At 44.0% G+C, this 23,957-nt stretch overlaps 1 protein-coding gene across 1 annotated transcript; it reads left to right on the plus strand.

Moving 5' to 3' along the window:
• Nucleotides 1-5,459: 5,459 nt before the first annotated feature.
• Nucleotides 5,460-19,194, plus strand: CHAMP1 (chromosome alignment maintaining phosphoprotein 1). The gene is made up of 3 exons (XM_044913127.1): nucleotides 5,460-5,564; nucleotides 10,362-10,482; nucleotides 15,647-19,194. Exon 3 carries the CDS (start codon nucleotides 15,701-15,703, stop codon nucleotides 18,149-18,151), a length of 2,451 nt encoding a protein of 816 aa, XP_044769062.1. The 5' UTR covers nucleotides 5,460-5,564; nucleotides 10,362-10,482; nucleotides 15,647-15,700; the 3' UTR covers nucleotides 18,152-19,194.
• The last annotated feature ends 4,763 nt before the right edge of the window (nucleotides 19,195-23,957 follow it).

Genomic DNA, 23,957 nt, shown 5'->3' on the forward strand with positions numbered 1-23,957 from the left:
TGAGTGTGTACTTGCTCTTTGTTAGCCACAGTAATTAAGTAGAATACACCTTCTCACGATTACAGAACTTTGATTTAATTGGTGCCAAACAGTCCAAGATGATCAAAAGCAGTAAATACTATGGCATTTATGCTTGTCATACTCTTTGCCTTCTTTTCTTTTTAAAATCAATTTAGATTTCATTAAAATGCATCATGGTACCTCTTTTTCAGCAAACCAGCAAACCAGTCAGAAAGATGTCCCTGAAAATATTTCCAAGAAGCCTTCCCCTCCTCTGCTGCCCTCTGGAAGCAAGGATAGATCCACCTCAAGCAAGAAAATGTCTCCCAGAGCTTCAGCTGTGTCTTATCAGCTACAACTCAGCTATTTTTCAAGTTCCATGTTCCCCTCTTCTCCATAGCATTCCAAACCTTCTGAATTATGTACGTTTCTTCAATGGGGTGCTTTATTCCTGGGAAAACAGCAATCGTGGGGTCACCTGGGTGCACTGGACAAATCCTGTGGCACTGAGGATGGCCCTGAGGTCCCCAATCATCCGTGACATACTTCAAGGAGCTCCCACAGTCTGGAAGCCTTGCTTCCTGAGGACTAAGGAAAAAGCAGTGAACCAAACGTTGTAAAGCTGAACATTATACTACAAACTTTGGTCCCGGAGTCTTGGTTTTGTGGTATCTTCTGCATTTTAAATTTTCAAAAGAAGTTGGTAGCCTTATCAAAGACAGCTATCTGATTTCTGTGGCAGAACAAACATCTGTCTCCCTTAGGCCTTTTTCTGGACTTTTGAAATTTCCATTTGCCTCCAACTCATGGGACAGTAAGAAGTTATCTTTAATGTTGGTAAGGCCAGTGCCGTCACAGTTGGACAACGAACTGGAAACGAGACAGGCGGTCCAAATACGTATGTGAAGGCAAACAGATTCCACCCTTTTCACACATAAATCTCTCTGAAAGGCCCAGGGGCTGGCCTGAAGACAGAGAAGGGTGGCCTTCTGGCTACTCCAACCACTTGTTCACCTAAAATCCACTCTTGGTGACTGGAGAGCTTCCCAGCTGGTCAAAAATGCTCCCCATCACTACCCACCAGGGAAATTCAAATCAAAACCACAATGAGATACCACCTCACACCAGTTAGAATGGCTAAAATTAACAAGACAGGAAACAGCAAATGTTGGCGAGGTTGCGCAGAAAGGAGAACCCTCCTACACTGTTGGTGGGAATGCAAGCTGGTACAGCCACTCTGGAAAACAGTATGGAGGTTCCTCAAGATGTTACAAATAGAGCTACCCTATGACACAGCAATTGCACTATTAGGTATTTACCCCAAAGATACAGATGTAGTGAAAAGAAGGGGCACCTGCACCCCAAAGTTCATAGCAGCAATGTCCACGATAGCCAAACTGTGGATGGAGCTGAGATGCCCTTCAACGGATGAATGAATACAGAAGTGGTTCATATATACAATGGAAGATTACTCAGCCATCAGAAAGGATGAATACCCACCATTTGCATCAACATGGATGAAACTGGAGGGGATTATGCTAAGTGAAATAAGTCAAGCAGAGAAAGACAATTATCCTATGGTTTCACTCATATGTGGAACGTAAGGAATACTGCGGAGGATCATAGGGGAAGGGAGGGAAAACTGAATGGGAAGAAATCAGAGAGGGAGACAAACCATGAGAGACTCTGGACTCTGGAAAACAAACTGAGGGTTGTGGAAAGGGAGGTGGGTGGGAGGATGGTGTGGGTGGGTGATGGGTATTAAGGAGGCACGTGCTGGGATGAGCACTGGGTGTTAAACGCAAATAATGAATCATGGAACACTACATCAAAAACTAAGGATATACTATACGGTGGCTAACTGAACCTAATTAAAAAAAAAAAGACAGGCAGAAAGAAAGGAACAGAAAGGCAGGAGTGTCCCAGTTTGCTCTATTCCCCCATGGCATCTTTGCAAGGGTGAGACACAGTTCTATCCCACCAGCTTACAGGGGGCTTCTACAGGTGCTCTGTCTTGTATCTAGGAGAAATGTGAGTGGAACGGTGGGTACCTGAACCTTTTGTTTTGAAGTTGGACAATGCTTATCCTTAATTACCCGCAAAGAACAAGCTACCATTCTTTTATAACAATACTAATATCAGTAACTTACATATTCTATGAGAAAGAGAAAACCAGAGAGACCTAAATCTCGGCAGCCCTGTTGTTGAAATGAATCGAAGGACTAGTTGTGACCTCAGAGTGCGAAACACACCCACAGGTGGAAAGCAGTTCTCAGAAAGTATATCCTCAGGAAGTAACCACAGTTACCATGTGTAAGTGTCTATATTCATTTCTCAGTCATTTTTATGATGTTCCTTGAGATGTACCTTAATACTCTAGTGTGGATCGAAAATTTAGGTCTGCCTTTTTCTGACAAAAACTCTGTATGATTTTAGACCTTCAACTGACAACTGCAGTGTTTGCAATAGTGATTCTGTGTAGGCTCTGAGTATGTACACAGGCTCAACAGCATTATTTTTTAGAAACACACAACAGACAACAATGCCCAATGCCATTTCAGGAATGTTTTGGGTTTCTCCTTCACTAAGGACATCAAGGTGAGCACTTCTTGCTGTGATTTTAGTTCACCTGCCTCCATCTAGTATGAGTTGAGAAAACACCCAAACAAGTTAAGAAGTATGTGCTAAATAGGAGGCTTAAACTGGACTTTCAAAGTCGGTAAGGCCTAGTTTTAGTACAGGGTTTTATGAGGCTAATTTCTGCTCTCTTGGGTTACTTCAAGCTTAGGGCAATATACCGACAGATTCTAAAAGGCCAAGATTTCAATAAACGGGAGTTTATTTAAATCATTCATCTTCTTTAAAATTTATTTTTATTTGAGAGCAAAGAGAGCATGAGCAGGGTGGGGGCAGAGCGAGAGAAGCAGACTCCCTGCTCAGTGATGCGGGGCTCGATCCCAGGACCCTGGGATCATGACCTGAGCCAAAGGCAGATGCTTCACCGACTGAGCCACCCAGGCACCTTTTGAATCATTCATCTTGAATTATTCATATACCCTGTAATAGATTTGTTTACATAATTTCAATCCAAAACAATGGCAGAGGGTATTTGGCTTTTATGTTGTTGTTTATTTATAGAGAAAACCTCAATAAAACAGACCCAATTACTGCCCTGTCACAATCTATATTTGGCTTCCAAAAGTTGCCCTATGCTAGAGGTTTGTTTGTTCAGTTCTGTTGAAGTAATCAACTCATTCTAACATTTGAGGAAAAAACAAAGTATAGAAGCCATTCAAATTCTGGTGTGCAGCCACCATGAACCTTGTTTGTGAAATTGCATTTCAAAACAGAACATAAAAAGCTCCAAAGAAGCTTCTTAAAGAACAGAAACCCAGAACTCCAGTACTCCAGAGGCATCCACACACTTGGCAACCACCTCCAGATCCCAGGGACTCCTGTCTGCAGATAGCAAAGCTCAGAACAAGTATGTGTCTGCAAACTGATAGTTCACAAACTGATAGTTCACAAATCACCCCAGGACAGATGAACTTCAGCAACTGAAGAAGTAATAAACTGGTATCTTGCCACCAGTCTCAGGTCTCTAACCAGTTCTTAACTGGAAATTGTGTGATGTGCATGACAAATTACACTACCTTCCAGGAGGAGGCCTTAGGAGTAACAAGAGGAGTAAGAGTTGAAAGTTATTTTGTAATACTGATACAGCAACAACACTTATAATTATTATGAGACTTTTTAAAAATACAGACATAAATGAGAAAAATAGCACTACATATATGCCCATACTGAATTTCGCAACATAACTTCCTATTAAAGGTAACAATCTTGAAAGTTAATATGCAAACCTTGATGGTCAGAGAAAGGATCCTCTCGTTTCTGTATTTAAAATTCACAGCTTCGAAAGTGTACATTGAATTTCTATCACTGTTTATTGGACATCTCTGTTTCTTCTCTCATAAATAAGCTGTTTGTGTCTTTTGCCTGAGTATTTAATGGGGTGTTCAACTGTCCTTTTTCATAAAGAAAGTTTTGTTAGGGGACGAGAGTTCATGTCACAGTTCGGACTTGGGAGCATGGGAAATGTTTGCCTAGGTAAAGGTTATTAAAGGAAATTTTCAACTTTTAACATTTCTGGCCCTACTCCTAGCTCCCAGGGAAACTATACTTAACATTTACCAAGGCCAACATGAATTGGCAACACCTCAAGGCATGGGCTCTATTTCTGCCCCGAGCACACACTGTACCTCTGCTGCGTTAAAGAAAATAACCAAAAAGGAGCACTCTGAACACAGAAGATAAGAAAAAGTAAGAAACTTCCCAGGTTGCCATAAGATTAAAGTCATACAGCCCTGCGTATATATACTAGGAACTTAAAGCCTGCAACTTTCTGAAATGTTTCGTCTAATCATTTGTTAACTTTTTACGTAAAAAAATGTATATAAACCTATACTAAATGTTCCCTTACCAGAGCACGGTCTTCTTTGTGAAGACTGTGTATCCTGGGCAGCTGTCCTAATTTGGGCTCAAATAAAACTCTCTTAAGAATTCCTAAAAGGTTTGTTCCTTTTGCCTCGCAAGACGAATGGTGCCCCCTCCCACCATCCCCAGGAGTGAGCTCATAGTCTACCTGGCGGGTACATTCTTCAAGACCAGGCATCTCCTCCATCCAGGAGTCCACGGAACACGGGTGAAAAAAATAACCGAAAGTTTTAAAATCTTTCACTATGCGGAGCGTTTTCTTCCGAAACTATTAAATCTAATCACAACTAATGGATCGCTCTACTACACAAGTAGTAATCTGAAAATTCCCTAAAACGCGCCCGTTACTATTTAAATATTAGAAGTCAGCGTGTTCTGAAAAATCAAAGAACGCAGGGCCCTCAATTCCTCGTGAAAGTGAGATGAGAACAAAGGGCAGACTGGAGACGCCTGCACTGAGGGTGAGCGCACGCCGTCTGCACAGCCTGGGGGGCTGCTGGTCCACCGGCCACAGGTCCACCCCGCATTCGCGGCCGCGAATCTGCGACGCCGCGCCCCCTCCGTGCGCAGCACCGTCCCAGCCGGCCGCTCGAGGCCTGCGGGCCTGTCCACCAAGAACTTGGCAGAAGCAGGAAGCAGAGCTGCCGGGCGACCCTCTCAAGCAGGGCGACTGCTCTCAGCCCGTCCGCGTCGGTCAGAATAACAGGGACCGAACGCCGAGCCGCGGCCGGCGCCCAGGCACCTCTCGGGGGCGGGACATGTCGCGTCACTTCCGGAGGCAGGGCGGGCCACTCGACCCGCTGGCGTACTCCCGGCAAAGCGGCGCCCGGCGATCAGCGACCTGATTGGGCCGCGCTGGAGGGCGCGGGAGGCCAAACTCGCTTCCCATCAGCCCCGGCCCGCCCGCCCCGCGGCCGCGCGCACGCTCACGCGCCCGCAGCCCGCGCCTGCGCCGCGCCGCCATTCGGGAGGCTGCCGCGCCGCAGGGCCTCGCGGAGCAGCTGGGGACCGCGAGCGCGGCTCCCGCCGTCCTTCGCGTGTGTGGCCGCCGCCTCGGCCCATCGTCGGTGAGGAGCGGGACGGGCGGGCAGAGGTGTCGCGCGGGCCGCGACGCCCCGCAGGCCCGGGTCCGAGGAGGCCCGCCCGGGGCGTGCACCGAAGAGCGGCCTGCGCCGGGTCTGCCGGCGGGGTGGGCCTCGGGGCGGGGGGCGAGCCCCGCATGGTCTGCGGGAGGCGGGAAGCACCGTGCGAGACACCACGGGGAGGTCGGGAGCTGGCTCCGCGACGGAGGCGCTCGTTCCGCTTCCGTCCGGGACAGGGTTCTCACTGTCCCTCGTCGGCGTGGGCTTTTGTCATTGTTGCTGCTTAAAAACGAGCAGGGCAGCCCAGAGCGGGAGACACGAAATCCCGGAGTCGGCCCGGGGTTGGTGTCTACATTATGGGAAGAGCTCCTGCCACTCAGCGACAGAAGCAACCGGCTTACAAACGGGCAAGGGACTTAGTGGGTCTTCTCCACAGAAGGCACCCCGATGGCCCGTGAGCACATCGCAGGGTGCGCATCAGCCATCAGAGTTAAGGAAATAAAACCAGAGTGAGGTCCCACTTCACACCCACTGGGATGGCTGTGAGCAGAGACAAATCACAGATGTTGGGGAGGGCGTGGGACAGGTGGCACAGCCGCGCGTGGCTGGCGGCCACGAAAAGCGCTGCAGCCAGCGACTGTGGAAAAGGGTGTCGTGGTTCCTCCGATTTTAGCACAGAGTTACGTAGGACCCAGCAATTCCGCTCCTGGGTTTCGACTCCGAAGAGCTGAAAGCAGGGACTCAGATTATTGTACGCCAGTGTAGCCAGCTTTGTTTGGAATAGCCAAAAGAGGAAGTATTCCAAGTATCTATCAACAGATGGACGGAAAGTAAATTGTGGTATGCACAGTGGAATGGGATTCACCCTTGAAAAGGAATACAATTCTAATACCTGCTGTGGTATAGACGTGGGAAGTGAAATAAGCCAGACACAGAAGGACAACCGTGTGATCCCACTCACTGGGACAGAAAATGGAATAGAGATTACCAGGGCCAGTGGGAGTGGGGGAATGGGGAGTTCTTGTATAATGGGTACAGTTTCTGTTTGTGGTGATGGAAAGTTCTGGAAATGGATAATGGGGATGGTTGTACAGCATTGTGATATACTTAATACCACTAAATTGTGCTTTTGAAAATTGTTACAGTGGTAAACTTTGTTGTATTTTACCATAATTTTAAAAATGTAGGGGGGGCGGCGCCTGAGTGGCTCAGTCGGTTGAACCTCCGACTGGTGGTTTCGACTCAGATCATGATCTTGGGGTGGTGGGATCAAGCCCCACATCGGGCTCTGTGCTCAGTATGGAGTCTCCTTGTCCCTCTCCTTTTCTCGCTCTCAAATAAATACGTAAAGTCTTAAAAAAAAAAAAAAAAAAAAAGTCTGGGAAAAGGCAAAACCACAGAGACGGTGAAAAGACCAGTCTTTATGACGAGCACAGGGAATTGTTCTGGCTGTGAAATTATTCTCGTCCATTGTGTAATGCTGGGTATGTGACACTGCATTTGTGGAAACCCATAGACTTGTATAACAGGTAGAGTGACCCCTAACTGAACTCTGCACTTTAGTAAATAATAATATATCAGTATTCCTCAGTTTTAACAAATGTACTAATACATGATGTTAATAATAGGAGAAATTGTGTGCAGAGGAAGAAAGAAGGTGAAGGTAGAGAACTTCCAATTTTTGCTTTAACCTAAAACTAAAAAATAAAGTTTACTAATTTTTAATTAATTTTTAGGGGTGAAAAGCAATGCTAGTGGGTATATACTAATAGAACCCAATTAGCTTTAAACATGCTGTCCATATTGAGTTGTGTTTTTTTTTTCCCCTTAAAGATTTTATTTATTTACTTGGCGGAGAGAGACACAGTGAGAGTAGGAGATGGAGAAGCAGGCTTCCCGCTGAGCGGGGAGCCCGATGCGGGGCCGATCCCAGGACCCTGGGATCACGACCTGAGCCGAAGGCAGACGCTTAACGACTGAGCCACCCAGGCGGCCCTTGAGTTTTGTTTTTAAAAGCTATGCATCAGAAAGTTTTTAAAGACGACCAGCTGTTAGACTTTAAGGAAGCTGTTGAATAACACATAGGTGTGATGTGATGTGGTGGTGGACTGGCAAACCACTTGGAACTTTTTTTTAGGGACAGCATGTAGTCTGTAGAGGCAAAAAGTAGGATCGGAGAAACTTTTGTTAGTCTGGACAGTGTAGTTACTTTTATAGTTAGGCTTAGGAGCTCTGAAATTTAGGGGGCTGGGGGGATGCTAGAATTTTTAAAAAATCCTCCCACTGGGAGGAATCTCAGTGTCTAGCTTCTACCCAGGAGCTGAACTCTGGACTCATTGTTGCAGCGTGCCCATGGGAAAGACCTCATGGTATTTCAGCAGAGATCCAGAATCAGGAAATCAGGATCTTCTGTTGCTTCCTCTGACCTGACTGTTGTGATCTCAAGTACTTTTCTCCATCAGCATCAGTTTTCTCCGTTGTAAAGTGGAGAGTTTGGACTCAAGTCCTCTGAGGATCCTTTCCTATACTGGCCATTGGCTTGTAATTATGGAGGGCTCCTACCTGGCAAAGCAACTCATTTTAGTCCGTGATTGAGTAGTTTGTAAAACTTTATCTTGAGCTGGAATCTGTTTCCCTGCTAGCTTCCACTTGTTGCTTCTAGGACACATTACATATTGAAGTTGGTCAGTTTCTGTACTCGCAAAAGACATGTTTTTAAAGACTGCCTGCCATCGTGGTTGCTCGCTTTCTTTTGCATGTTGCCTAGTGTTAGGAACTCAAAGGGTCCTTCCTACCCAGAGCTGGAGACAGTGATCCATTGGGACATTCTGTCCAGTGCAGACTGTGGAATGCAGTTCTCTGTGGATTCATCCACAGATTTTGCCCATTATACTGGCTTGTCAAGGTCTTATAGGTTTCAGTGCATTAGTTTAGTCAAGATATATTAGAAAGAACCTGGATAAATGGCAGAACTTTAATCTGGTCCTTTGTCAGATGCTGATTATTTGCTTCATCTTCAGCAAATTACTTAATGTCTACATTTGAATTTCCTCAGCTATACATTGAAGTTTTAAAGTAGATGATCCCTGAGGTCTTTCTGCTCAAAATCCCAGTGATTTGAAAACTAGAGGGTAGCTCAGGTCACTTCTAGTTTTAAAATCCTGTGAATCGGGCGCCTGGGTGGCTCAGTTGGTTAAGCAACTGCCTTCGGCTCAGGTCATGATCCTGGAGTCCGGGGATCGAGTCCCGCATCGGGCTCCCTGCTCAGCGGGGAGTCTGCTTCTCCCTCTGACCCTCCCCCCCTCATGCTTTATCTCATTCTCCTCTCTCTAATAAATAAATAAAATCTTTTAAAAAAAATAAAAAATAAAATCCTGTGAATCTAAGATTAGGTCTCTAGTCTTCATGATGGGATGTTTTAGAGGTAATGAACAGATACTTTCTGAGCATATACCATGTGCCAGGGATGTGCAAGGGTTACAGGGGTGAATGGGTAGTCCCTGCCCTCTGAGAGCCAGACTCTGGTAGTACCAAAGAGTGATGGCTACACTGGAGGTGTGCACACAAAGAGGATTGGGGCCGGGGCGGCCATTATTTAAGAAGTATCTGCCTGAAGGATGGGGAAACTGGCCTGATGGCTGGGTAGCAAGATGGGGAGTGTAAAGAAGAGTAAATGCTTGTGTGAAGATCCAGAGTCTTAGTTTGTAGTGGAATTACAGGTGGGTCAGTATTTAGAGAATGTGGTCCAGTCAGGGGCCAGACAGATGGTGAAGAGCTTTATATGCTGTGGTTTTGTGTGCTGCAGGTGTTGGGGATACTTTGAGGAATTGTGAGCAGGCAAATGCCATTAGGTTTTTGTGTTTGGAACATGACTGGAAACTGTGTGGTGAGTGGATTGCAAGGAAGTGAGACTGCAGGCAGGGAGAGCACAGCTATCAGAATTTCAGCAATTGACCACAGGTAGAGAAATGTGCCGGAACTTAACAGCAGAAATGTGTTGTGAGCTAACCTAGCTTGTTCGTGGCCAGTTTTCTTCCTTTCTTTTCAAGTCAACAACTTACCCAGACCCTGATACTCTCTTTGAAATCCACTTGAGGGGGCGCCTGGGTGGCTCAGTCTTTGGGCGTCTGCCTTCGGCTTGGGTCATGATCCCAGGGTCCTGGGATCGAGCCCCGCATCGGGCTCCCTGCTCCGCGGGGAGCCTGCTTCTCCCTCTCCCACTCCCCCTGCTTGTGTTCCCTCTCTCTCTGTCAAATGAATAAATAAAATCTTTTTAAAAAAAAATGAAATCCACTTGGGAAGAGGCCCGAGCAGTCACTGAAGCACCACTGTCCTTCCTTGTCCCCCGAAGCCTCTTCCTTCTTTGCCCCTTTGTCCTGTTGACTATCTTGTCCCTTCCTCACTGCCTAGTACTTTGCTGCTCTGCAGTGTAGTGTGGATAAGGGACAAAACATGAGCTGCTCCTGTAGGCTGTGGTCACAGCAGCAGTCTGCTGAGTGCTGTCCTGTCAGCTCAAGTGAGATGGTGGGTTCAAGAGTGCTGTGGTTGTAGACAAAGGCATTAATTCCATAGTGGATTTTGAAGTAGAATTAGATGTGGGTGGTGTCATGGGTAGAATCCATGGTCATCTTTGGTATTATTACATTAAAGCAAGTGGATTGGACCCCTGTTACTGTTGCAGGGAGCAGGACAGCAGGAGAAATAGGCAGAATTCTTTTACAGGGGCACAGATTATCACAGAAATGTAGTTTTGATTACACTTCCTTTCTTTTTTTTTTTCAGGTCAACTCTCATCTTTGTTCTTCATGTACTACAGGCTATTTTCTGTAGTTAACTCAGAAGCCATGTAGACTTGCCTGCCCTTTGAAGACATACTTTTTAAGACTTCTAGGAAGATAAGCTGGTAAGTCTACCACAGAAAAGCCTGTTGGTCTTTATTTCTTACCTGCTCTAAACATACTTCTCCTGGATTTATAGTGTTATTCTACCAGTTTTACTTTGCATATGTTTTTGTTTGCCTTTTAACGTTTAGGAGAATATTTTTAAGATACGAACATTTTTGAAAAGTGCTTACTTAAGGAAAATCTATAAAAGCATGTATGCTCATACATAATGGTGCATGAATGTGTGCTAGATATGCATATATATGATAAGGTTTGAGAAGTGAATTTTGTAAAAATCTTTTTTTTTTTTTTTTTTTTTTTTTTTTAAGAAGTTTTTTTAAATTTATGATAATGAGGCTTGGGAGTAGGCAGGTTTGGGTAGACTGGCCAGAAGAGTTGGTGATAGGAAGAGGAAATAGGGAGGGGCAGGTGGGAGACAGAGGGAACATCTGAGGAGCCATGGGGTTTAACACAGACTGAGAGGGAACAGGATGGTTGAGGAACTGATTGAGTGGCACTAGATGAAGGGTGGGAGAGCTGATGATTTACCAGACAGCAATTAAGGACAAAAGGGAGTCAGTCCAACCTGAGAAGCTGAGGTGGCTGGAGGCCACGGGGGCAAAAGCAGCAAGATTTAGGCTAAGTGGTATTCATCAAAGATAGAGTAATTTACAGGAGCAGCTGTAAAATGTAGGGTTAGTGTAGAATTTCCAGAGAGGCAAGAAACAGAGATACAGCCAATGGAAAGTAGAAATAAGGAGAAACAGTGGTAGAGCTTTGCCTGTCGACAGGAACCACAGCACTTGGGTAGGAGTTGGGATAGAGGGTGTGGCTGAAGAGGAGACCAGGTCTCCACTTGTTGCGCTGTGTTACAGATGTCAGGTTTGGGGGCACCTGGGTGGCTCACTCGGTTAAGTGTCTTTCAGCTCAGGTCATGATCCCAGGGTCCTGGGATCGAGCCCCGCATTGGGCTCCCTGCTCGGCGGGGAGCCTGCTTCTCCCTCTCCCACTCCCCCTGCTTATGTACCCTCTCTTGCTGTGTCTCTCTCTGTCAAATAAATAAATAAAATCTTTAAAAAAAAAAAAAATAGAGATGTTGATTTTTTATTTGGTAAGTTTGCCGGAAGCATTTTTTAAAAACCAACCTGATGATAGCATAGTGTGCTCAGTAATTTCTGTGGGAATAGAAGAAAATGCTATACCCTTACACTTACTGGGCTTATTGATAGCCTCTATTTTATGAGTTATTGGTAAAAGGTTGATGAGTTAACATACAGGAAATGAAGAAGGTTGTTTTGTTGATGGGACTATAAATTAGGCAAAGAGAGGAGAGAGGTCACTAAGTAAGATACTTTCTCCTACTGTACACCAGTTTCTTTTTTTTTTTAAGATTGTATTTATGTATTTGACAGAGAGAGAGAGTATAAACAGGGGGAGCGGCAGGGCGAGGGGGAAGCAGCCTCCCACTGAGCAGAAAGCCCGACGTGGGGCTCGATCCCAGGACCCTGGCAGATGCTTAATTGACTGAGCCACTCAGGCGCCCCTGTACACCAGTTTCTTGAGAAGATGGGAAAAGTCTCCATAATTAACGGTTCGTTTAAGCCTAAGAAACTCAAATCGTTAAAGTATAGAGCCTCTCTTCCTGTCATGAGTAGGGTTAGGGTTACGGGCTACCCTTATAGTTTCTAATATAATAATCATAGCTGACACTGAGGGCTCACCATGAGATACTGTTCCAAGTATGCTACACAATATTAACATCCATTGTAGAGTCCAGGAAACTGAAGCATAGAAAGGTTCGGCAACTCAACAAAGCCATATAGTGGAACCAGGACTCACTCAAATCCAGCAAGCCTGAGGTCTTAACCTTTGTGTTGTGATATATTTGATATAGGGCTCATTATAATATAATGATGTGGTTTAATATGTAATGTCCCCCTTATTTAATAGGAACATCCCTTGACTGTTCATCATGGCCACTTACGGCCAGACGGGCATATTGAGATACTACTGCCTTTTCTTTTAACATTCTTCTAGTTTTACGAGACGTTGGGTCTGAGGTGGATCGTTAACCTGCACATTCTTTCTACATGTTTTCTTCATTATGTTTGTGAGTTGAAGATTCTTTTCAGAGATTTTTCTTCAGTACTAAGTGATTATATTCTTTTTTTAGCCCATATAGCCCTAAAAACAATTTTCTAAAGGCCAGGATAGTTGCAGGGTAATTCAGAAGGGGCTAATACTTTCTGAAAAGCACTTGTTTGTTTCCTCAACTGTCCTGTCACCTTTTTAAATTTAGACCACTCCCCCAAAATGCAAATGATATACTAATGATATGGGCGATAGAAAACAATATCAGTAATAACATCTTCAAAACAAGTTATCAGAATTAGAAATGTCAAGTTTTTTAAGTTAATGTTTTAAAAATTATTATTTTTTTAAAGATTTTACTTATTCATTTGACAGAGAGAGCAAGCAGGGGGAGTGGGAGAGGGAGAAGCAGTGATCATGACCTGAGCTGAAGGCAGAAGCTCAACGACTGAGCCACCCAGGCGCCCCTGTTTTTGAAATTACTAAAGGGGGAGACTCTGAATATAAATAAGTGTCTCTAATCTGTACTGTATTTTGAGGAGCAGTAACGTGGAAGGAATACGTTTTGACCCTGTAGTTACTATTAGCACAGAACACATTGCATGCTTTTGGTGGTAGCGGATACTTTTGGTAAAGGATGGGACATAATTTAATGAGAAAAGACTTTGTGATTCACTTGGATAAACTCACTGTGTATGTTACAGAATCTCTTTTAGCAGTTGTTGGGTTCCCATGCTGAGAAGAGCATACCAGATGGAACCGGTAGAGAATAGAATAGAGTCCAGAGGCACCTGGCTGGCTCAGTTGGAAGAGTGTGCAACTCTTGATCTCGGGGTCATGAGTTCGAGCCCCATGTTGGGGATAGAGATTGCCAAAAAAAAAAATTAAAAAATAAAGAGAGTCCAGAATGGATTCATAAACACAAAATTTAGTAAATGGTAGGTGGAACATTACATATCAGTGAGGAAAAGGGTTGGAGAGACAGCTGTCCATTTGGGGTGAAAAAACAGGCTGAATCCCTATCTCTTTTTACCAGATAGAGTAAAAAATACAAATGTAAAGGGGCGCCTGGGTGGCTCACCCCGAGTGGAGCTCTGCCACCCTGGGCATGGAGCCTGCTTAAGGTTCTTGTTCCCTCTGCCCCCCACCAAAAAATACAAATTGTAAAAAGAATGAAATCCTCAAAATCATAAGAAAAAAATACTGACTGCTTTAAAAAGTAATGGAGTGAGGGGCACCTGGGTGGCTCAGTTGGTTAAGCGACTGCCTTCGGCTCAGGTCATGATCCTGGAGTCCCGGGATCGAGTCCCGCATCGGGCTCCCTGCTCGGCAGGGAGTCTGCTTCTCCCTCTAACCCTCCTCCCTCTCACTCTCTCTGTCTCAAATAAATAAATAAAATCTTAAAAAAAAAAAAAAAAAAAAGTAATGGAGGGGGAAAGCATAATTTATAACAATCATAAGGAAAACACCTTAAACCAGTTCAGTGTGGAAAAATAGCACATATATATGTACACATACATACCATAAAGTCAAGAGACATGATAAACTAGGAAAATATTTTCAGTAAAGGGTTGACTTCTTTTATGCAGACTATTTACAAATAATTAAATGGACAAGGCACATCCTACAGAAGACATACACATGGCTAATCAACAAGGGAAAATGTTCACTCTTTCTCATTAAAGAAAAGCACCTTAAAACACTGCTGAGACTCCAGTTTTTACCCGAGAAGTAGCAAAGATAGAAGTTTAATAATGCTCATTATGGATGAGGGAGTTGGGGAATTGTCCCTGGTATATACACTTTTGATTGGTATGTCATAGTACTGGAATTTTTTGAGAGTTTCATGAAGTTTGTCAATTTTAAATGTAAATCGCCTTTGACCCAGATAATTCACTTCTAGGAATTTTCCCTTCAGAAATACCCTCAGATTCAAGATATGCACAAGGAAATTTAGTGCTTATTCTCTAAATAAGTAGAAACAAAGAACTCTCTAAGTAGAAACACGTAAACTTGGCCTACTTTGGTTTCTAGAATCACCGAAACCTCCTCTTCTCGCCCTGAAGCCTCAGGAGCCTGGTCTTCTTCTGAGCCACCTTCTCTTCCTTAAATGAAAGCAAGTTGCAGATCAGTGTGTTTAATATCCCACTTGTGTAGGATGTGTTTGTGGGAGATGGTGTGTACATAGAACAAGTGATACTGTGTAAATATGTTGTTCTGCATGAATGAGTGCATTTTTAACTATGAGCTCCTGTTACTTTTCACCACCCTAGAACACTTGCTTAAACTTTTAAAAAGTCGTAATTACTGGCAAGCAAGTTCCTGCCTCAAGTGTCCTCTATCTGAATTGCCCTTTGCTAGGCAAACTCCTTTACATCATTCAGGATCTATGCTCAAGTGTCTTTCCTTGACAGCCTTCTCTGCGTTCACACTTGGCTTTGCACCTAATGTAAGCACCATAGTACAAGACATCTCTTTAAACCCAAGTACCTAGAAAAACAGGGCACAGAAAATAATTATTTTCACAGAAAAATTATTTTATTAAATGAATGAATAAAGTACTTGATATTAGGATGGATAAAACATTACAAAATGTGTTGATATTTTTAAAAAGCCATCTTTTCATAATTTTAGTTTAACAAATGCTCTCTGAAGTGGAGCTAGTTTCTTGCTCAGCCTTAAACTGCCTAGCTTTACTTTGGTGTTGGCTGAGCTTTATATGCTGATAGCTTGTTGATTTCGGGTTTCAGAGTCAAGATGTAAGGCACATGCTAGGTCGTGTTTGGGTCACTGTTATAACCTGGGTGAGGCACCTCTCTGAACCTTTTTCTCCATCTACAAATGAAAATAATACTGAGTCATAGTGTTAGGAGGATTACATGAGGTGATACCTCTAAAAGTAGGAGTTCCTGGGGCTCAGTTAAAAATTAGTTCCGTCTCTCTTTTTTCTCTTCAGAATCTTTATCGAGGTATTATCTGATAAATGCACATGTCATTCCAGACTTAAAATTACGCAGTTATGGAATGGATGGAGAAGAGCATTTTATTCAGAATTATGTCCCCTGAAAATAATTAATTTCTACTTTATTGCAGCACTGTTGAAAGTTTTTACAGAATATAATCGTGTGTGTTGTGACAGAGAGAGAAATGGAAGTATTCCAGGAACTCCGTAAACCGTCCTCACGTTTGGAGTGTGACCACTGCAGTTTCCGAGGCACGGATTATGAAAACGTGCAAATCCACATGGGCACCATCCATCCAGAATTTTGTGATGAAATGGATGCTGGTGGGTTAGGTAAAATGATATTTTACCAGAAAAGTGCAAAGCTATTCCACTGCCATAAGTGCTTCTTCACCAGCAAGATGTACTCTAATGTGTACTATCACATCACATCCAAACATGCAGGCCCAGAGAAGTGGAATGAGAAACCAAAAAATCAGCTAAGCAAAGAAACAGATCCTGGGAAAAGCCCTCCTCTTCCTGAACACCAGAAAATATCCTCTAATGCAGCAGAACTCCCAAAACCCATACCTGCCCTTTCTCTAGAAACACAGAAACTTGGCCCAATTTTGTCTCCAGAATCACCAAAACCTACACCTCTCACTTCCCTGGAGCCTCAGAAGCCTGGCCCTGTTGTTTCTCCTGAGCCACAGACACCTTCTCTTCCTTCTCCTGAGCCTCCAAAATCTGCCTCTATTTCTTCTCCTGAACTTCCAAAACCAGTCCCTATTGTTTCTGAGTCTCAGAAACCAGTCCCTATTCCTTCTCCAGAACCACAGAAACTTGCCCCTATATCTCCTGAGCCAGTAAAGGCCACTCTTATTAATCCTAAACCCCAGAAACACTCCCATTTCCCAGAAACATTGGGGCCACCTTCAGGCTCATCTCCAGAGTCACCAGTTTTGGCTGCTTCCCCTGAACCTTGGGGTCCATCCCCAACTGCATCTCCAGAGTCTCGGAAACCAGCCCGGACTATCTCCCCTGAGCCAAGGAAGCCATCCCCATCGGAGTCTCCTGAACCTTGGAAGCCATTCCCTGCTGTCTCCCCAGAGCCCAGAAGACCAGCCCCAGCTGTGTCACCAGGTTCTTGGAAGCCAGGGCCACCTGGGTCCCCAAGGTCTTGGAAATCCAGTCCTTCGGCGTCATCGGGACCTTGGAAGCCAGCTAAACCTGCTCCATCTGTGTCTCCCGGTCCTTGGAAGCCAATTCCTTCTATCTCACCTGGGCCATGGAAACCAGCTTCCTCTGTGTCCCCCGCATCCTGGAAGTCATCGTCGGTCTCACCTGGTTCCTGGAAGTCTCCCCCTGCATCTCCTGAGTCGTGGAAGTCTGGCCCGCCAGAACTCCGAAAGACAACTCCCACCTTGTCACCTGAACATTGGAAGACCGTTCCCTCAGTGTCCCCTGAGCTTCGTAAAGCAGGACCTCCCTTGTCTCCTGAGCTTCGCAAACCAGGCCCACCATTGTCCCCAGAGATCCGCAGTCCAGCGGGATCTCCAGAGCTCAGAAAACCTTCAGGGTCTCCAGAGCTTTGGAAGCTTTCTCCTGATCAGCGAAAAACTTCCCCTGCTTCACTTGATTTTCCCGAGTCCCAGAAAAGTTCCCGTGGTGGTTCCCCTGATCTCTGGAAGTCTTCCTTTTTTATTGAACCTCGGAAACCTTCTGGACCATCTGAGTCCCCTAAGGCAGCCTCCGATATCTGGAAGCCTGTTCTCTCTCTTGATACCGAACCTAGGAAACCTGCCCTGTTTTCTGAGCCCACCAAAACAGCCCCTCCAGCTTCTCCTGAACCACGAAAACGTGCTCTTTTTCCAGAGCCCCGGAAACATGCCCTTTTCCCTGAACTTCCCAAATCTGCTATCTTCTCAGAATCTCAGAAAGCAGTTGAGCTTGGTGATGAACTACAGACAGATGCCATAGACGATCAAAAGTGTGATATTTTGGTTCAGGAAGAACTACTAGCTACACCTAAGAAACTCTTAGAAGACACTTTATTTCCTTCCTCAAAGAAGCTCAAGAAAGACAACCAAGAGAACTCCGATGCTGAGCTTAGTAGCAGTGAGTATATAAAAGCAGATTTAGATGTGATAGACAGCAAGGGCCAAGAATCAAGCAGTGATCAAGAGCAGGTTGATGTAGAATCTATTGATTTTAGTAAAGAGAACAAAATGGACGTGACTAGTCCAGAGCAGTCCAAAAATGTGTTACAATTTACTGAAGAGAAAGAGGCCTTTATCTCTGAGGAAGAGATTGCAAAGTATATGAAGCGTGGAAAAGGAAAGTATTATTGCAAAATTTGTTGCTGTCGAGCTATGAAAAAAGGTGCGGTTTTGCATCATTTGGTTAATAAGCATAATGTTCATAGCCCTTACAAATGTACAATTTGTGGAAAGGCTTTTCTTTTGGAATCTCTCCTTAAAAATCATGTAGCAGCCCATGGGCAGAGTTTACTTAAGTGTCCACGTTGTAATTTTGAATCAAATTTCCCAAGAGGCTTTAAGAAACATTTAACTCACTGTCAAAGCCGGCATCATGAGGAAGCAAATAAAAAGCTAATGGAAGCTCTTGAACAGCCCCTGGAGGAGCAGCACATTTGATTTTTACACATGGTGTGGATATATGATCTACAAAGTTGTTTGTTGAAACTGTGTAAAGCAGAGTTAAATAGTGTAGGTGGGTCAGTAGATGTTGATGTGTATGGTGTACTGTGTTCAGTTGTCTCAGTAGTGTTACAAAGAATAATTCGCATTTGGTTCTTTTTTTCATGGTCTCTGTTTATGTGGCTATCTTGTAAGTCAATAAATTCATAACTATATTCCAGATGGGTAAAATTTCTCTGATTTCTTTTAAAATTATTTGAATAATATGAAGATGTAGGTGGTCCACTTATCAAGAGCAAGTTGTACTCAATTTAAAACATCTAGTCAAAGTGTATCTTTTTTTGTGAAACTAACTTCAGACAATGGAAATTAATAGTTGGAATGTTTAAGAATTAGGCATGAAAAATTTGAGAAATTTTTTTCTCTTTCCTTAAATGTATTTTCAGATCATAAAAGGTATTTTGAAGTTCCTATTTGGTCATATACAGTTAGTTTATTATAAATCTTGAGCAGCTCTAGATGTTTATTAGCTTTTACGTCATGGAAAATTGGAGTCTCAGGGTTGCTGATTTTCTGCTAAATAGATGTTGAGTAAGTTTTAAAAGGTTTGCAGCCTTCTCTAGGAAACTGGGAAAGATGAGTGTGACTTAGGTCTTATCTTTAGCTGTTTCCTTTTGAGTCTTCCATTCTGCACCGCCTTCCCCACCCCACCCCACCCTACCCCCAGTTCTGTCTCTTCTCTGTGAGCTCACACCAATAGATGATCCTTGACTGCCAAATGTGTCAGAACTGTACTTCCTGCTCCCTGGGCCTCACACGCCACCTAGGGGGTTCAGACCTGGTAATGAGTAGGAACTGAGAGTCTTCCAGATTCACGGTAGAAAATTTTGTAAGTAGACATTTCTGTTTGAGAGACGTCAATTGTTATGTTTTCGACAGTTGTTACTGTAAATACCTTGTGCCTGTTCGTGGGTTATTTTGTTCTGAAATATTTTGTCAAATGTGTATCAACCAAATTAAAAACAAAGGCTTTCATGTCAGTAGCATCCTTGTGTGTGTTTTCTTTTGTGTAATTTTCATTGTACGATACCCAGGTACCATGATTTTTTTCCTGTTCCCCCTGTTCTCAGCATGCTGATTTTCCCATTTTCCCAGCATTTTCTAAGCTGTGTTTTCTCAGTTCTGTGGTCAGGTAAGTGAGGGAAACGCTACACTCAACGGTGCTCCTTGTGGAAGATCCACATCCTGGCTGACTTGTGTAAAAACAGTGTGAAGCATTTAGTGACATAAGGATTCTCCCGTGCAGCCAAGGGTTGAGAGACTATCTTTAATTAAGCTGTTCCCAGACATTTTTGAACAGCGAGCACTTTTTTATCATAGCATCTAAATTAATATGCCAATTGAGAAGGCTTCGTGTTTATAGAATCCTGGGAAGCTGTTAGTGTTTATAGCATTCTGGGAGGATCTTACAGGCTCCAGGTCTCACCTCTTTGGTGAGTAGTTGATGCTGCTGTCCGTTTACACTGGGCCCCTTGAGAACAAGCTTCCAGTACTGGAGTGTCCTTCTAGGTGTCTAAGGATACCTTAGTTAAGACAGTGGTCTTGTTCTCATCTATACTGACTCAATTAAAATTATGACTGGAAAAGACAAAGGTGTGCAGCACCCAGAAACCCTTTTGAAGCCTGCAGTGTCAAACCAACTGTTTTGTGTAACATTATTTTCCTTAGGACTTTACACTTCTGGTGCAAACTTCTCACAGAATCCTTCCTAGACCTTTGCTCAAGGCGGAGCCAACTAGTTCCCATGACTTGCCATCTTAGGTGGGTTTTTTCATAATACAGAGGATATTATGCTAAAGTAGGAGATGCACAAATAGTTTTGGCCTTTGGTTAAGCCACTGTGTTCTTGGTTCACCTCACTCACGGCTTTCCACTTTTTTCTCATTTTACCTCAGGGTCAGGATAACCTAATACCCCCCTTTTTTTTAACCTTGGCAATTTTGCTTCCTATACAGTAGCATCCCTCTAGTCAATGTGACCCCGTCTACGTTTTCATTTTCTCATTTATCTATGTAATTACAGCTATTTTTTATATAATATGAAAAATTACTGTACCATCTCTCAGTCAACACTCATGGACCTGACACTAATATATTTTAGGTGACCTACTGAATTTTCATTAATTGGACTCCTCAGTACCTGAACTGGGATGTGTCTGTAGCAGATACTGCTTTTGTTTTGTTTTTTAAGACTTTTAAAAAATTTTTAAGTAATGTCTACTCCCAACATGGGGCTCGAATCCACATTTCCAAGATCTAGAGTCTCATGCTTCGCCAGTTGGGCCAACCAGGCACCACCCTCCTTTTGTTTTTAATATTGGTGTGGATTCTACAGCTTTGTCTTAGATGAAAACAGAAGGATGCTTACCAAGTAAGATCTGCAAACAACCCAAAATGAAGGGCACCTTTTAAGCTGCGTTACATCCCTAGACCTTAAACACCCTGAAATTATCCCCTTTTCTCCGTCTAGCTGTTTCTGTCAATTTTGAGTATGCAGTGTTAGTCTCCTATTGCTGCCATAACAAATAACATGAAATTCAGTTGCTTACAACAACACAAATTTGTTTTCTTACATTTCTGTAGTTCACTGGGCCAAAGTAGAAGAGCATCCATTCCCTCCCCTTTACATTTTCTATTGGCTCCTGCTTCCCTCTTCCATGTAAAGACCCTTGTGTTTACATTAGGCGACCCAGATAATCTAAGCTGATCTCCCAATTTTAAAGTCAGCTGATTAGTAGCCCTAAATCTCCTTTGCCATACAAACTGCCATAGTCATAGGGCCTGGCATCTTTTGGAGCCACTCTGCCTACCAGACCTGGGCTTGAAATTTGGGGTTTTGATTTCTCTGCTTGGCCTATTGCAAGCTAGCTTTCTTCAGCAGTGTTACTTGTTACCTCCTCATTGGTCTAGGCCCTCATCACTGTGTACGTTTCTTAGTACAGTAAACTGCCTGTAGTGTCAGGACTCAGTGTCAACCCCCACTCACCCTTTACACACTGAAATCAGGTCTCCACAAGACTGATTTTATGTTGCACATTTAAGGCCTTCCATTGGCAAACCATACCTTCCTCAAGCAACCTTCCAACCCCACTCTGCTCATTGTTTTTTCTTCCCTAAGAAAATGCTCCCTGTGGTGCCTGGGTGGCTCAGCGGGTGAAGCATCTGCCTTCGGCTCAGGTCATGATCTCAGGGTCCTGGTATCGAGCCCCAAGTCCGGCTCCCTGCTCAGTGGTGAGCCTGCTTCTCCCTCTCCTTCTGCCTGCCGTTCCCCCCTGCTCGTGCCCTCTCTCCCTCTCTGATAAATCTTAAAAAACAAAAAACTGCTACTCTCCCTGAGCCTGGCACAGTTCTCTCCACTTTCCAGGGCTACTCTTGCCAAACTGCTTTTTATTTTATGAATTGGAGAAAGAAGAGACAAACCCTCTAAGACTGAATTGGGCCTCATTTAGTGTTGACTCAGTGCAGGAGTGCTACATTTTCATTACAATTCCCCAGACTAAAACTGAACAAACTGTTGTAATAAAAAAAAAGATGATTTAACACTTTTGATCCTGACCAATTAGTGGCTTAGTTGGTTTGAGCATAATGTTAACTTTTTGCTTCTATCACTAGCTGATCTCTTGCAAATGCTTGCTATGGGCCAACAAGAGGACGAGATGAAATGCATGGAAGCCTCACAAACTCTTGATTTGTATAAATGGAAGAGTTAGTTCTAAGGTCAAGTGAACAAAACTTTTATTTGAATCAAAAACAGAGAACCCTGGCCCCTCAGTCAGTTCCCAGACGAGCCAGTTTACAAACCCAGAACTCCTTGGATGCAGAGGAGGCGTGGTCCCCTTGAGTGAGAACCCAAGTACTCTGCCAAAAAATTTATAGTTAGCCTTTCTCCCAACCTTCACCCAGGGGACTGATGGCCTTGGAGCAGCGCACCTGTGTGCTGGAGAGGACACAGACCCTCAGGACTACCTGGACATGGACTGGATTGACACTGAACCCAGGAGACCACAAGCATCACTGTGGCCCCTCCAGTCCAAGCAGGGTTCACGCAGGTCAGGTGCCTGGGGTGTTAGGTCTGTCTCACAGCTGGTTCTGTGGGCCCCCAAACCATCCTGTGGTTATTGCCCCAGCTCAGGAAGTATCTAATTAAAGTAGCTATTCTCCGGAACTGTCAGTATCCCTGCATGGGTTCCCTGACCTGTGGGGTGAGAGCTATTACAGTGGAAGAGATCGGTTGAAAGCCACTGGTAAATCCAAGGCAGTCAAGCAGTGAGGATTCTGGGAAGTTGGAGGAGCAGGAAGCACCTGAAATCTGTCCCCCAGGGAGGCCACAATTGCACTGGCAGAACCTGTCTGATGTAACTACTTGGAACTCAAGTCTGTTGAAGGCTTGCAGCTTGCCGGGGAAGGCTTGGACAGTAAATTCTAGCTCCTCACACAGTGGCAGCTACCCATCCCCCACCCCCACCATGGGAACATCTTGCACACAACTTACAGGAGCTAGGATGGGTAAAAAGGACCCTGTCTTCCCAGTACTGGGGATCTGTGCTTTGATTGCTGATTGCTAGTTTTGATCACAGAGGTGCAGGCAAAGAGGCAGGTAGTCGCTCTGGCTGCATCTCCTCCGCTGCTGTAATCCCTTCGCCCTCCAGCTGAAGTGACTTTCAAGAGATTTAAAGGGCCAGGACTCACCACCACCCCCACCCCCTACCCACCCCCACCCCAACCTCACTTTTGCTTTTCCCCTTTTGGGAGCCAGACATTAAAGACTAGGACATTAAAAAACAGCTGCATGTACAAGGAAAATGAGAAAGTGGCCATGAATGCCCAAGGAAAGGCTCTAGAAGAGACCTAAGAAGACATTGTTTATACCTCAGGATGATCTCTGCACAGAACCTACAGTAATAAAAACAACAAAAAATAGCAAACCCTGGGGAAGAGGGAGAATCCGATTTCCACAGTTACACATTTTAGATTCAAATGTCCAGTGTTTCACAAAATATCACAAGATATACAAACAGGAAAGTATGACCCATTCAAAGGAAAAAATTTCAACAGAATCTGTCTGTGAGGAAGATTTAATGGCAGATCTATTAGACAAACATTCTAAAACAATGGTCCTAAAGGTGGAGAAAGTCAAGAAAAGGATGTATGGACAAAATGGAAATACCAACAAGAAGACTGAAAACCTAAAAAGAAATTCTAGAGCTGAAAATACCACAACTGAAATGAAAAATTCACTAGGGGGATTCAAAGGCAGATTTGAGCAGACAGAAGACTTCCTGAACTTGAAGATAGGACAGTGGAAATTATCCAGGTTGAGGAACAGAAAGAAAAAAGATTGAAGAAAAGCGAGCAGAACCTAAAGGGACCTCTGAGACACAATCAAGTAGACCAACATATACATTGTAGCATCCCGGAAGGAGCCCGAAGAAAGAGAGAAAGGGGCAGAGCGAATATCTGAAGAAATAAAAGGCTAAAAACTTTCCAAACTTGAGGAAAGACATGAGTATAAACATCCAAGAAGTTCAGCAAACTCCAAGCAGTATGAACTCAAGAGACCCACCCTGAGACACATTATAATCAAACATTTAAAAGACAAAGAATGAATCTTGAAAGCAGCAACAGAGAAGAAAATCATCACATAAAAGGGATCCTCCATGAGAATATGTGCAGATTTCTTATCAAAATTTGTAGGCCAGAAGATACTGGGTCAATGCATTAAGAGTGCTAAAAGAAAAAAAAAA

This window comes from Neomonachus schauinslandi, chromosome 3 (genome assembly GCF_002201575.2).
Source record: "Neomonachus schauinslandi chromosome 3, ASM220157v2, whole genome shotgun sequence".
NCBI lineage: Eukaryota > Metazoa > Chordata > Mammalia > Carnivora > Phocidae > Neomonachus > Neomonachus schauinslandi.